Source organism: Equus przewalskii, chromosome 27 (genome assembly GCF_037783145.1).
Source record: "Equus przewalskii isolate Varuska chromosome 27, EquPr2, whole genome shotgun sequence".
Taxonomy (NCBI): Eukaryota; Metazoa; Chordata; class Mammalia; order Perissodactyla; family Equidae; genus Equus; species Equus przewalskii.
The window spans coordinates 30,069,284-30,084,946 of record NC_091857.1 but is presented as its reverse complement, the minus strand read 5'-3'; the positions used below and the strand labels follow the sequence as shown (position 1 = coordinate 30,084,946).

Genomic DNA, 15,663 nt, shown 5'->3' with positions numbered 1-15,663 from the left:
GTAGTGAGGCCTGGGAGAGACGGATGCCACCGAAGCAGGGAGAAGGGCATTTCAAGAAGCGGGGAATGAGCTTCCAACTCTGTTATCCTAGAGGCCGAGCAGAGCAAGGAGAGAGAAATAGCTACCCTCCACCCCCTCATGGACTTTCAGCAGGCCAAAAATCCCAGAATCTTAAATCCATTCCCTTGCATGGGGAGGCTCTGGGGCCCCAAGCATGCCCCACCCAAATGCAAACATCCAAGGGGGCTCGGCCACTCTGAAGGAGGAGACTAGCCCTGCAGGACAGGGCATGTCCAGCGGAGGGAAGTGAGGGGGCTAAAGCTTCTACTCGCTTCTAGAGTTTTCCGTCTGGGAGGAAACAGTTTGGATAAGTTGTTGGGACGTATGAGGATCAAAGAGACCTGTTGTACTCGTTTGCTAGGTCTGCTGTAACAAAACACCGCAGAGTGGGCGGAATAAACAACAGAAATTATTTCCCCACAGTTCTGGAGGCAGGAAGTCTGAGATCCAGGCGTCAGCAGGTTCGGCTTCTCGAGGCCTCTCTCCTTGACTTGTAGGCCTTGTATAAGGACACCAGTCAGATTGGATCAGGGCCCACCCTCCCGGTCTTATTTTAATCACCCCCTTAAAGGTTCTATTTCTTATTTCTCTATTTCCTGGTGGCCCATCTAGGCCACTGAGAGCAGTAACTGCAGCGGCATCTTCCTTCCACTCGAACAGAAGCGCCAACCCAACCACCATCCAGGTTTGGCTGATAGAGGTTGCTTTGAAGACATGAGAGAATGAAGAGCAGAAAGTAAACCCTCTGCAGGTTTATCTACAGGAAGCCCTCTGTGAATATTATTTTCTTCAAAAGAATGGCAGGAATTTTCTAGAACAACTGAAATGTTGTCAAGTGAAAAAAGTAAAGGAATGTATGTATATTATGCTTCCATTTACATAAAAAATGGGGGGGGGGGAGTAGAAGAGCATTCTCATGTATAGACTATTTCCGTGAGGACTCACAAGCAGCTGGTACCATCACCTGAGCAAAGGTAGGGGGCAGTGATGGGAGCAGAGAATTTTCAGGCACACTTTGTTTTTTAAAACTAATATTCCGGGCCCCGTGCCGGGGCCGAGTGGTTACGTTCATGCCCTCCGCTTTGGCGGGCCGGGGTTTCCCTGGTTCGGATCCTGGGCACAGACGTGGCATCACTCATCAAGCCATGCTGAGGTGGGGTCCCACATAGCACAACCAGAAGGACCTACAACTAGAATATACAACTGTGTACTGGGGACTTTGGGGAGAAGAAGAAAAAAAAGAAGATTGGCAGCAGATGTTAGCTCAGGGCCAGTCTTAAAAACAACAATAATAATAATATTCAATTTTAAAGTTACAAATTCAAAATTCAGCTTACCTATCTTATTTTGTTTATAAGTTGAGCAAATAGTAACCATCATTGTTAAGGGGACTTTGGTTAACAGTTGATTCCATTGACAAATGAAAACATTTGAGGCTGAATTTTAACTTTTCTTTATTTGCATTCTTTTCCAAATACTTCTATTATCTGCCTTAAGAAAACAAAATGTCTGAGTACAGAGTTTTGTTTAGTACTCTGATACATTAAACTTATAAAATAAGTTGATGAGTAAAATTCTCTTAGATATGCTGACAACATATATAAATTTAGGAAGATTTTAATTTTGAATCAAAGTCTAAATGACTCAATTATACATTTTCAGTTATAATTTAAGACTGCCCTAGGATTCTATTAGGTATGAGTTTCCAAACATTAAATGACATAAAATATCAAACGTACTCCAATTTCTTTTTTTTCTTTTTTTGTACTCCAATTTCTTAAAAATATTAACATTTTTGATTTTTCATTGAAATATAATTCACATACTATAAAATTCAACTTTTAAACTGCACAATTCAGTGATTTTTAGAATATTAACAAGATGGTGCAACCATAACCACTATTTAATTCCAGGACATTTTCATCACGCCAGAAAGAAACCCCTATGCATTAGCAATCGCTCACCTTTCACTTAGCATAATGTGTTCAAGATCCATCTATGTTGTAATACGTGTCAGTACTTGATACCTTTTTACGATGGAATAACACTCCATTGCATGGATAGACCACATTTTGTTTATCCAATCATCAGTTGGTAGACATATGAGTTCTTTCTATTTTTTGGCTTTCATGAATAATGCTGCTTATGAATGCTCAAGTATACGTTTTTGTGTGGAAGTATATTTCCAATTCTCTTGGGTATATACTTAGGAGTGGATTTTCTGGGTCTTATTGTAACCCCATGTTTAACTTTTTGATAAATGCAAATTGTTTTCTAAAGGGGCTGTTCCATTTTACATTCTCACCAGCAATATATGAAGGTTTTGATTTCTCCTCACCAACACCTGCTGTTGTCTGTCATTTTGATTATTGCCATCCCAGAGGGTGTGAAGTGGTATCTCATTTTGCTTCTGACCTACATTTCCCTAATGACAAATGATGTTAGACATCTTTTCATGTTTTATTGGCTTTTTGTATATCTTCGTTGGAGAAATGTCTACTCAAATTCTTTGCTCATTTTAAAATTGGGTTAAATGTCTTTTTATTGATGAATTGTAAGGGTTCTTTACATATTCTGGATCTAGATCCTTATCAGATATACGATTTATGAAAATTTTCTCCCATTATATGGGTTGCCTTTTCAGTTTCTTGATGGTATCCTTTGAAGCTCAAACATTTTTAATTTGCATGAAGTCTCATTTTTCCATTTTTTCTTCTGTTACTTGTGCTTTGGTAGCATATTTAAGAAATCACTGCCAAATGCAAGGTCACAAAGATTTACACCTGTGTTTCCTTCTAAGCATTATATAATTTCAGCTTTTACATTTAGGTCCTTTATCCATTTTGAGTTAATTTTTGTATATGGTGTGAGGAAGAGATTTAGCTTCATTCATTTGCATGTGAATCCAGTTGTCCCAGCACCATTTATTGAAAAGACCAATCTTTCCCCCATTTAATTGTCTTGTCACCCTTGTCAAAAGTCGATTGACCATAAATGTATGAGTTTATTTCTGGGCTCTCAATTATATTCCATTGATCTATATGTCTATCCTTAGGCCAGTACCACAAAGTTTTTATTATTGTAGCTTTGTAGAGTGTTTTGAAATCAGGAAGTATGACTCCTGCAACTTTGTTCTTCTTTTTAAGATTGTTTTTGGTTTTCTCTGTTCCTTAAATTTCCATATGAATTTACAATCAGTTTGTCAATTTTTGCAAAAAAAAGCCAACTGGGATTTTTAATTAATTAATTTATTTATTTGGTGTGGAAGATTGTCCCTGAGCTAACATCTGTGCCAGTCTTCCTCCATTTTGTATGTAGGATGCTGCCCCAGCATGGCTTGATGAGTGGTGTTTAGGTCCATGCCCAACCCCGCAAACACTGAGCCACTGAAGCAGAGCATGCCAACTTAACCACTATGCCACTGGGCTGGGATTTTGAAAGGAAGTGTATTTAATCTGTAGATCAATTTGGGGAGTATTGCCATTTTAATAATATTAAGTCTTCCAATCTATGAACACAGGATGTCTTTCCATTTTCTTAGGTCTTCTTTAATTTCTTTCAGCAATATTTTATAATTTTCAGTGTCTTGTAGCTCCTTGGTAATGGTTATTCCTAAGCACTTTTTTTCTTTTTGATGCTTTTTTTTTTTCTGCTTAGGAAGATTAGCCCTGAGCCAACATCTGTGCCAATCTTCCTTCACTTTATGTGTGTGTTGCCACCACAGCATGGCTGACAAGTGGTATAGGTTTGCACCTGGGATCCGAACCTGTGAACCCGGGCTGCTGAAGCAGAGCATATCAAACTTAACCACTATGCCATGGGGTCAGCCCCTGATGCTATTTTAAATGGAATTGTTCTCTTAATTTCCTTTTCAGATTGTTCAGTGCTAGTGTATAGAAATACAACTTATTTTTATATTTTGACCCTGTATCCTGCAACTTTGTTGAATTCATTTATTAAATGTAATAGTGTCTCTGTTGACTCTTTAGGATTTTCTATATATCATCTGTAAATGTAGTTTTACTTCTTTCTTTCCCATTTGGATGTCTTTTATTTCTTTTTCTTGTCTAATATCCCTGGCTAGAACTTCCAGAACAATGCTGAATAGAGGCGGTGGGAGCTGACATCCTCGTCTTGTTCCTGATCATAGGGAAAGCTTTCAGTCTTTCACCATGAAGTGGATTTTTGTAGATGCCCTTTATCAGGTTGAGGAAGTTCCCTTGTATTCCCTGTTTGTCGGGTGTTTTTATCACAAAAGAGAGTTGGATTTTGACAAATGCTCTTTCTGCCTTAGTTGAGATGATCATGTGGCTTTTTTCCCCTTCATTCTTTTAATACGGTGTGACTGATTTTCATATGTTGAACCATCCTTGCATCCTTTCAGCAGTATTTTGACTACTGGCAACTTTTAGGAAGTTTTACTTGGTGTTAGAGAACCCTCCCATGTCCTCTAAATAATCTTCAGTGAAATGTCCATTCCTGGGACAAATCCCACTTGGTCGTGGTGTATAATCTTTTAATATGCTGCTGGATTCAGTTTGATGGTACTTCTTTGAAGATTTCTACATCTACGTGCATAAGGGATATTCATCTGTAATCTTCTTGTAATATCTTTGTCTGGCTTTGCTGTTAGGGTAATATTGGCTTCATAGAATGAGTTAGGAAGTGTCCTCTTTTCTTCTATTTTTCTTTTCCCAGCACCCCTCAAATAAGCCTTCACCACAAAGGCAGAGAAAGTTGCACCAGAAATCAAAGTAACTTTATCCCATCAGCTTTGTGCACTAGGAGGGTGGACAAACTGCTCCTTCAGGGATTCAGGTGGCTGAACAGATCCCACTCATTTCTCCTTAGCAACTAAAATAGATTTTAAGTGTGTGTGTGCACATATGCACGCACATGCCTACTAGATAGGCAGAGCTTAAAAAGAAATTACTAACTCAATGTGTTATCAAGGGAGTGAAGTAACAGGCATTCCCAAATATGCTGGTAGTGCAACTGGTTCATCCTTTCTACAATTTAGCAATATTTATTTATTCACAAAATACAATGGCCACGGCTGCACCTAGGGATACATGTGTTTCTTTCTCTCTTTCTTTCTTTCTTTTTTTTTTGAGGAAAACTAGCCCTGAGCTAACTGCTGCCAGACTCCTCTTTTTGCTGAGGAAGACTGGCCCTGAGCTAACATCCGTGCCCATCTTCCTTTACTTTATATGTGGGACCTCTGCCACAGCATGGAGTGCCAAGCGGTGCCGTGTCCACACCCGGGATCCCATCAGGTTAACCCTGGGCCCCGAAGCAGAACGTGTGCCACCAGTAACTCCTGTGCCACCGGGCCAGCCCCACACTGTTTCTTTTTACAGGCAGTAAAGCATGGAATGTTTCATAATTTATTTCTCCAACCTTCTTTTTTTTTTTGCTATTATAAATAGTGATTCAGATGAATATCTTGGACCCCTTTCCAGAGGTAACCAAGATTCTAAAGTTGCTGTGAATTCTTCTTATGCTGAGCATAGCCTTTTAAATGGGCGATTCATGTTAACAGTTTGGAGGGAAAAAATCTTATTTTTCTTACTAGCAAAATTTTACCCCTGCGCCGAGAGAAGGGAGTTGTTCTGTAGTTTGACCACTTTGATAAACCGCTTGGCATTGGGAACGACACAGACACCACCATTCCCTCTGCCCTGCCTCCCCGCCATCTATGCAAGGCACCCAGTTAAGGATAACAAGTGGTCCTTGAAAGCCTGGGCGGAACGGCAAACTTCAATGTTTCTGTTTTCTGCAAGAAGTGTTGAAACTTGGGGTGCCCTTTAGAGGCAAGGCAGAGAGAAGGAAGGGGATGAGGGGTGTAAGGCCTGGGGACAGAATAGGATGTCTGCTGGCCGCTTTTAGGAAGTGTTGCTTGGTGGCTTTGAATGGAACCCTCCCCTGTGTCCTCTAAATAATCTTCAGTGAAATGTCCATTTTTCACTGATATCCTATAAAGTGAAGAAAAGGGCCCCGGCCAGCCCAGGGCTGCAGGAAGCAGGAACCCCGCTGGGAAATGACATCTTAGCACTTTTATCAGCTGATGATTTGGACACAAAGAACATGTTTAAAAATCTGAAAAATGACTTAACAAAGATCTAGTTCTACTAACTACATTTTGAAACAATTCCTCTGAGAACCGAGATTGTTATTTTAGAAAACTATGTGCCAAGCCGATATGCAAACGTGCTAGCACTTGCTTTCCCTTCTGTAGCGTTTAATCACGTTTGTCCTCTGGATGGGGAGGGTTATAGGAAAAATCTTTCACTGTGGAGACTAAATCTGCAGAGTTAGCAGAAAAATCTGCCACTAACTGTGTGACCTTGGGTATGTCATTTTTCTCTCTCTCTGAAGAGTAAGACTAAATAATTTCCAGAATCCTTTCTAATTCCAACATTCTGTTACTCCTCGATTGAATAATAGACCTCAGGAGAAATAAGAGTAAAGGAGGAACGAGAGAAAGAATACTCCACAGCAGGATCTCTGAACCTCAGCATTATTGCCATTCTGGGCCAGACAATTTGTTGTGGGGGCTGTCCTGTGCATCGCAGGACATTGAGCGGCAGCCATGGTCTCTATCCACTAGATGCCAGGAACAATTCCCAACTCTTACCATCAAAAATGTCTCCACCATTTTACGTTCTCACCACCAAGGCACAAGGCTTCCAGTTTCTCCACGTCCTGGCCATCACTTGCTATTTTATTATTATTATTATTTTTTTTTTTTTGAAGATTTTTTATTTTTTCCTTTTTCTCCCCAAAGCCCCCCGGTACATAGTTGTGTATTCTCCGCTGTGGGTTCTTCCAGTTGTGGCATGTGGGACGCCGCCTCAGCGTGGCCTGATGAGCAGTGCCATGTCCGCGCCCAGGATTCGAACCAACGAAACACTGGGCCGCCTGCAGCGGAGCACGCGAACTTAACCACTCGGCCACGGGGCCAGCCCTATTTTATTATTATTTTTATAGCAGCCATCCTAATGGTATGATGTGCTATCTCATTGTGGGTTTGATTTGCATTTCCCTAATGAATGTTGAGCCTTTTCACATACTTATTGGCCATTTGCATATCTTCCTTGGAGAGATGTCTATTCAAGTCCTTTGCCCATTTTTTTATCCACTGATCTTTTTACTGTCTCTATAGTTTTATTTTCTCCAGAATGTCATACAGTTGGAATCCTATAGTACACAGCCTCTTCAGATTGGCTTCTTTCACTTAGCGATATGCATTTAAGGTTCCTCCACATCTTTGCACAGCTTGATAGCTCAATTATTTTTTATCACTGAATAATACTCCATTGTATGGATGTGCCACAGTTTGTCTATTCACCAGATTGAAGGACATCTTGGTTGCTTCCAATTTTTGGCAATTATAAATAAATTCTTCTTCTTTTTTTTTTTTTCTGCTTTATCTCCCCAAACCTCCCCTGTACACAGTTGTACATCTTAGTTGCAGGTCCTTTCTAGTTGTGGGATGTGGGATGCCGGCTCAATGTGGCCTGACGAGCGGTGCCATGTCCGCATCCAGGATCTGAACCCTGAGCCGCCGCAGCGGAGCGCACAAACTTAACCACTCGGCCACGGAGCTGACCCCTAAATTCTTCTTAAAAAATTAAAAATGACTGACACTTACAGAAAAGTTGCAGGAATACTACAAAAACCTTCCAAATAACCTTTACTTAGATTTTCCTATTAACATTTCACGCCACGTGGTTTACTATTTGAGCTCTCTCACTGCCTTGCTCTGTACATGCATTTATTTCTAAATCATAAGCACATCAATGTGTATTTCCTAAGAACAAGGATAGAACCAAACACTTGCTGTGGATATCCCCAGAGCAGATAATTAAACCTCAGCTGTCAAGGAAAGAATAGAAATGATGATTCTTTAATTTCATTTCATACAAGAAGTGTTATTTATTTAATCAAGAAGGATACCTTCAAAAAGGAGCTCAGGTGGCAAACTGGATTTATGTGCTTCTCTGCTGTGCTCTTCTATTGAGAATAGCATGGGCCAAATGATCCAGAATCATCTCACCCCAGAGCTTGAGGTGTCTCTGGACAAGCCCTAGGGTGCAAAGGTGATTCATGGGTGTCCCTAGGTGGTAGGCTTTTTGAACAGAAGCCCCCTAATATCTCATTACAAAGTCTTTGGAATTAGATTTGCCTTAAAACCATTTCCCTCCATAAACACCCTGACTGATTCTCTAGCAAACAGTGTTATATGACTGTTTTAATATATTCATAGTTTTACTGCTAAAATCTTTGACAATTGGTGAGCAGTAAGAGAAAGGAGACAAACCCTCCATATTCTGGTCTTTTTAACTTATCAAAACATTTTGACTGATTATAGTTAATGATACTGTCCTGAATACCTGAAATTTGCTAAGAGTAGATCTTAAGTGTTTTCACCGAAAAGAAAGAAAAAGAAAATCCTAATTATGTGAGGTGACGGATATGTTAATGAGCTTGATTGCGGTGATTATTTCACAATGTATATATCTGTCAAACTATCAAGTCATACACCTTAAGTACACATAACTTTTATTATCAAATATGACTTCAATAAAGCTGGAAACAAATTTTGAAGGCCGAGAAAAAGCACAGAGTTGTTGCACTGTAACACGGTGATTTCAATAAACACGCTGGGTAAATGTAATATGGATTGGAAACCATTCAAATCTTGATTCCCAGGCAGCTGACATGCATTTGTTTCCCCACTAGTGGCCTGCAATTAGAGGGAAGTATATACACTACTCAGCATTTCAAGGAACAGAAAGTGCCATAGATCAGCACAACTCAAATGCAGATAATTCAGGCTCAAGTGACAAGAAATCATCACATTGACTCAATGCCAAAAATGAAAATTCCACATCCTGGGTGGAGGAGGGCAGTTTACCCTTAGCAAAGTTCCACGAATCCCGTGTGTGGCCCTTATGGACCACCTCAGGATGGTTCGATAACCGGTTAACTCAGCTGGGAAGAGGGAAAAGGAAAAGATACCCAAACGTGTGTGAATCTTCTCTTTTCCATGGTACCTTACCCCACTCCCTCAGACTATTGTTGTGTTATATATGTTAATCAATCGCCTTCTTTCGTTTAAAGCTGACACTCTCTACAGCAAGCTCTTCCTTGATCAAACAGAGCAGAAAATGAACTGAGATGGCACCGAGAGAGGAAAGCACACTCATGGTGGTTCTAGGAACTGTAGCTCCAGAAGATGCCATTTGCAAATGTCATGGGACAATATGTGGTTTCAGAATTTCTGAACCAGAAATCAGTCTCCAGGGAAGTGTGATCTTGGTTACTATGGCACCACACTTATTGGAAATAAATCAACTTCTTTGTGGTTATCACAGAACCAGAAAATGAAAAAAAAAAAAAACACAGATGGATTAAAATGGAGCCCTTGCTTGCTTTAGTCAAAGTGTGAAATTACATCCAAGAGTACAAAGAGAAGAGAGGTTGCTTTGCAGTGGCATCCTTCTTGCAGTAGCTCAGTATTTAATACATAGTAAGGAAATTTGTTTTTTTAGGAACTTTAAAAAATATCAGATCTATTTTCTACCCACTCAGCAAGACAATGATTAGGTTTTGATGGGCTAACGAAATTCGTGCCAACTGTCTACTTTCCCCTGTTTATTGGGAAATTTGTTTTAAAATGTTCAACCATATTTTGAGAGCCCAGAATCATGGAAAAGATGTTCTAAACTAGGAAATGACACATACAGCTAATCCGATATACTTTCATTGAAAATCAGGCCTTATGTGTAAGATTATACCACATCCCAGCTGACAAACTTGAGGTGATAATTACACTCTGTGGAAAGTGATGGACTGAGGTTCAAGCATATTGATTTTAATCATGACATATCCTTAAAATGGTTAACAATATTATATTGAAAATTGAACACGTTTTAAAAAGTCTATGGAGTTTAATTAAGCAAGGTAACATGATCTCAATTAAAAACGCTAATCAATCTGTGGGTTTGGTCCTGATGCTAAATTTGATCTTTTTTTTAAAAAAAATTTTTTTTAAAGATTTTTTTTCCTTTTTCTCCCCAAAGTCCCCTGGTACACAGTTGTACATTTTCAGTTGTGGGTCCTTCTAGTTGTGGCATGTGGGATGCCACCCCAGCATGGCCCATGTCCACGCCCAGGATCCAAACCGGCAAAACCCTGGGCCGCCGAAGCGGAGCGAGCAAACTTTAACTACTCAGCTATGGGGCCCACCCCCCAAATTTGATCTTTTGATCACATCTTATTATAATCAGTAGGACTGATGACTGCAGAATATGCAGCCACCTTTTTTAAAGGAAAAGAATCATATTCTAAAATGGTGGACTATTTCTGCCCATAACTAAACGGGGCAGGGGGGGGCGCCGCACTTCCCGGAGAACTACAACTCCCACAATCCCAATCGGCAGAACCACCTCGCGCTCCCGGTGGGAGCGGAGGCGGAGCGGATTGCCCCGGGGCAGGACGGAGCCTTCCGAAATGTCCGGCCTGTGTCCTCTTGGGTAGAGTTCGTTTTAAGAGAGACTCTTGTCTTGCCTGGTATGGTAGGACACCTGTCCCTATGAGGTATGACTCTGCCTTCCGCCTCCGCTGAGATCCCCTCAGTATAAAACGCCAGATGGTCCAGGCCGGCGGAGGCGCTCGGTGCCGGGCGCTCTGGAGTCACCTGAAGAGTCAAGGGCGGCCTGCGCACGCATGCGCAGAGGGCAGCATGGGGGCCCGGAGCCGCGGAGCCGCTGAGCCGCTGAGCCGCTGAGCCCCTTTGCAGAGTCTGTGAAGGTGAGTAGGGGGCGGGGCGGGGCGGGGCGTGTCCTGGGTCGGGACTGACCACCCCCTACCCTCCCTCGCCCCCCGCGGCATGTTCTCGTGTTGGCATGACTACCGCCATCCCAATCAACTCTAAAAGCCATTGACCCCATTGTCCAGAAAACTGGGCTCCCCAGGAGCTCAGTTTTAGCATTTTTACATCAAAATCTCACTTCCAGTTAAACCACTTCCAACATTTCATTGCCGTTGTGTGTACAAGTCTGCCTTCTTTGCCATGTGTTTTAGAAATAACAGCTAACATGTTGGGAGGGCTCACCTTTCTCTTGGTTTTCCCGGCATGTAACAAATAGCTCCTTCCTAATGAGATAGAGCTTAAAAGTCTTTTGGACGCTTGATTCTATTCAGTTTAGTGTCAGACTAGTTCCGTACTATGTTCTCTGATTCTTTTGTGTGTAAGTTTTCTCATGAGAAGACTCCTTGAGACTGTAAAGACCGTGATACATTAAAGAAATCGTGGTGCTGATGAAGTTTATAATATGCTGGAGATACAGACAGTTAAGCAAGTGTCTTGTGCCCTAACCCTAACCATTTTGCTTACACCTTGCTATGTGACTTGGTTATGTTGCTTAACCTTCTGGGCCTAGATTTTCTCCTAAAAGGAAAAGATTGGATTAGATGATCTCTAAGAACTTGCCAGCTGTAAAATTCTGTGGTTAGTGAGGAGTAGATTCCAGATTATGTCACAATATGTTAATGCTAAACATCAACTTCCGTTTCTCTGCTAACATAAGTGAAATAAGCTATAAGAATTTTGGCAGCAGCGTTAGAAAGAATTTCACCTTATTGTACTTGTAATTTCTTCTGTGTTGTTCAACATATCTAATTAGCTGGTAATACAACTTTTTTCTCCGTTTACTTCTTGTCGTTTTATAGAACATCACTAGGAAGAACTCTGGGTACAACAATGAACACAATGTATGTGATGATGGCTCAAATCCTTAGATCTCATCTGATAAATGCTTCAGTGGTTCCTAATCGAAGGAAAATGCTTCCATATCTTGGTGTTATTAGAAATAGGATGATGTCAACTCATAAATCCCAAAAGAGGATCACAGAATATTATAGGCTGCTGAATCTGGATGAAGGATGCTCTGCAGATGATGTCAGGGAATCTTTTCGTAAACTTGCCAAGCAATACCATCCGGACGGTGGCTCTGGTACCGCTGACTCTGCAACATTTATAAGGATCGAAGAAGCTTATAGGAAAGTGCTTTCCCACGTGATAGAACAAACAAATGCCAGACAGAGTAAAGTTGAAGAGGCAGAAGAAGAAGAAGAAAAATTCAAATATAAAACACCCCAACACAGGCATTATTTGAGTTTTGAAGGTATTGGTTTTGGAACTCCAAGTCAACGAGAGAAGCAATATAGGCAATTTAGAGCAGACCGTGCAACTGAGCAAGTGATGGAATACCAAAAGCATAAACTACAAAGCCAGTATTTCCCTAATAGTGTAACTGTTAAAGATGTAAGACAGAGTAAGGAACAAAAGATAACTCAAGCAATAGAGCGATTGGTGGAGGATCTCATTCAAGAGTCAATGGCAAAAGGAGACTTTGACAATCTCAGTGGGAAAGGAAAACCCCTAAAAAAATTTTCTGGCTGTTCATATATTGATCCCATGACTCACAACCTGAACAGAATATTGATAGATAATGGATACCAACCAGAATGGATCCTAATGCAAAAGGAAATAAAGGATACTATTGATCAACTCAGAGAGGCAATTTTAGTGTCAAGGAAAAAACTTGGGAATCCAATGACACCGACTGAACAGAAACAGTGGAACCAAGTTTGTGAGCAGTTTCAAGAAAACATCACAAAACTAAACAAGCGCATTAATGATTTTAACTTAATTGTTCCCCTCCTGACCAGGCAAAAAGTCCATTTTGATGCACAGAAAGAAATTGCCAGAGCCCAGGAAATATATGAGACCCTTATAAAAACAAAACAAGTCAGAGATAAAAACCCAAATAACATTGATCAGGGAGAAGGGGAGAAAACACCTGGAGTCAAGCCAGGTTTTCTAAACTGGATGAATGTATGGAAATTTATTAAAATATGACCATTTCAGTGTTCACAGTACTGCCCCAAATCATTTTCAGTTGCACTGACATCACACATAGAGGCTGATTTATTGCTATAACACAAGAGTTTGAGAATTGTGTGCCTCTGTACTTTTCAGAAAACCTGATCACGTCTCCAGTGTCAGGGAGAAAGCTGTAAGAAACTGAGCCAGCGAAATGTTCAACCAGCTTCGTTCTGAGCATATAGCAAGAAGAGAAAAGAACTTCCAAGAAAACAGCTTAATCCGTTTCAGAGTTTAAATATCAGTCGTCAGGTGAAATGAGTTAGGACAGGGACTCAGACTGGGGATCATAAAGCGTATTCCAACATCTTAGTGCAGTTTTAAGGTTTAATAACTTAAAAACAGTTGCTGTTTGCCATATTCAAACACAGGTACTTCAACAACAACAACAAAAACTAAAAATGTGTTATCAAAAGTCACAAAACTAAAGAAGTGTAAAATGTAGGCAAGTTAAACCTCCAGATGATATATGTTTTTTTGAAAATTTGCTGCATTTATATACCTGAGGTTATTAAAGCTCAAAACTGTTCTAAGACTTTTGGGACACTCTCTGCATGGTTGGAAATGTTAAGATCAGGAAACTAGCCTAATGGAGTTGCTGCACTCTTCTTTTTTTATAAAGGCCTTCTCCGTGGGTACTGAATTAAAAATATCTGGGTTGTACTTTTCCTGCCTAACTTCATGATCCATTGGCTGCAGCAATTGATCAGCCAAGCTAGTTGATTTAGTTTGTTCTAGAAATAAACCCCAGTGTCCACTTTTAAAGAGTCTGAGTGTATTTTCTGACCTTTTGGAGGTGAAAAAAAATCACTGGGTTCAGTGAAAACTTAAGATTTCACTTCTGGCTTCATGTCTAATCGGAGATTGAAATGTTAGCTTTTCACAAATCTACCTGCAGTCTGTGTCGTGTGTCAGACTCTCCAGAGGGTTTTTCACAGAAATGACAATCTCAATTTGCTGTCTTAGGGATCCAATTTCCTGTCTTAGGAACCCTATAATAAGCAGAGACAAGATGTCTGAATTTTATGCCAGTTTCCCCTTTCAGCAAATGACAGGAAACTGACATTCATGAGATTGTTGTGTCCCATCCACTTTCAGAAAATCTGATTTTTAGGTCTGTGTAATTGCTTTAACCACAGAATTGGACAACTAGCAGGATATGGAGAGTGGTCAAGAGGAGCAGATCTGTTTCCTTATTTAATCCAGAGCATTGTTATGGACGTGGTTCAGAAACATGACATTTGCCACTCCGATTTTGGAAGAACAAGTTATTTTGTAAAGTGTTTGATAGTTAAAACAACAAATAAAACTACATCTTCAAAAGGAGATTTCAAGCTTTTCTGCTTAGATGATGGGACATTAATTGGTATCATATACGATTATTTTATTGAATGAGTTATCGTTTGACTTCTCCAATGATCATATTACTCTAAACAAAATTGTGAACAGTATGAAGTAGAACTTTATAGTAAGAGCTATAGTTCTAAAACATTTTAGAAGGTATGATTCTGGGAATCTTGTCAAAAATGGGAATTAGGTATATATTACCTAACTGCATTGCAGCAACTTAAATGAAGGAAGCCACTTTCAATATTGGATAATGGGAAGGTAAGGTTACCAGAAAACTCTAGTAAATTCTTTCTTTCTTTCTTTTCTTGTGAGGAATATTGGCCCTGAGTTAACATCTGTTGCCAGTCTTCCTCTTTTTGCTTGAAGAACATTGTCCCTGAGCCAACATCTGTGCCACTCTTCCTCTATTTTATGTGAGATGCTGCCACAGCATGGCTTGACGAACAGTGCTGGGTCCGCCCCTGGGATCTGAACCTGCAAACCCTGGGCCACCAAAGCAGAGCGCAGAACCCGACCACTACGACACTGGGTGGCCCTCTGGTAAATTCTTAATTTTAACATGGCACACTTTATGTTTGTAAATGTCTTTATTAATAAAGTTAATTTTAATGATTATGCAATGGTCCATTGTATGAACAACTAATAGTAATAATAATAACCATATTTTTGGCTGACCACCTAAATAAGTGAATTTTATCTTTTCGATTGATGATATCAAAATTGACTGTGACATAGATAATCTTCTTAAGAGGGCAAATTCACTTATGTAGAAACAGATTTACTTATTTAAGTAACCAAATTCCAGGCCAGGAAAAAAGATTTTGGCCAGTTGATCGGAGTTTCTTGAATTGGAATTTGACACTTATTTCTCTTATGAGGCAGGATTGACCTTTCGCTGTTAAGTTTTCACCTTCTAACTTTGTCAGCTTTTCAGGTGTGGTGGTAATCTGTTGAGATTTATGAAGTCACTATTATATTAGGCACATATCAAACTCTGCCTGCCTTCCAGCCTTTTTGTGGATCCTTTCTTCAAACTGTAGGACTAGGACCCTGGCCCAACACCCAGAGGAGAGAGCCTCAAACTCCTGGCTTTGGTCTCCCAGCTCTGTGAATCATTTTTCTGCCCTTGCTCTATATGCCTGAGGTTCGGCACAGTAGTTGGCTACCTCAGGACTATGGTTTTAAATTCCTTGATAGAATGACCGCAGGACATTCGTTTTCTTCATCATGCCCCCAGAACACGATGGGGGTGCCCCTCCCAGAGATAGGAGTCTCCTGAAACCTTGTCTCTATGGCTG

General features: G+C 40.4%; 1 protein-coding gene and 1 long non-coding RNA gene across 2 annotated transcripts; both read left to right on the top strand.

Annotated features, from left to right (window-relative positions):
• Positions 1–522: 522 nt before the first annotated feature.
• LOC139079921 (uncharacterized) lies at positions 523–9,502 on the top strand. The gene is made up of 2 exons (XR_011533962.1): positions 523–914; positions 9,187–9,502. It is a non-coding gene; the product is annotated as an uncharacterized lncRNA (long non-coding RNA).
• A 950-nt stretch (positions 9,503–10,452) lies between these two features.
• On the top strand, positions 10,453–14,980 carry DNAJC28 (DnaJ heat shock protein family (Hsp40) member C28). Its single transcript, XM_008517199.2, has 2 exons — positions 10,453–10,878; positions 11,800–14,980. The coding sequence occupies exon 2, from the start codon at positions 11,831–11,833 to the stop codon at positions 12,989–12,991; it is 1,161 nt and encodes a 386-aa protein (XP_008515421.1). The 5' UTR covers positions 10,453–10,878; positions 11,800–11,830; the 3' UTR covers positions 12,992–14,980.
• Positions 14,981–15,663: the final 683 nt, after the last annotated feature.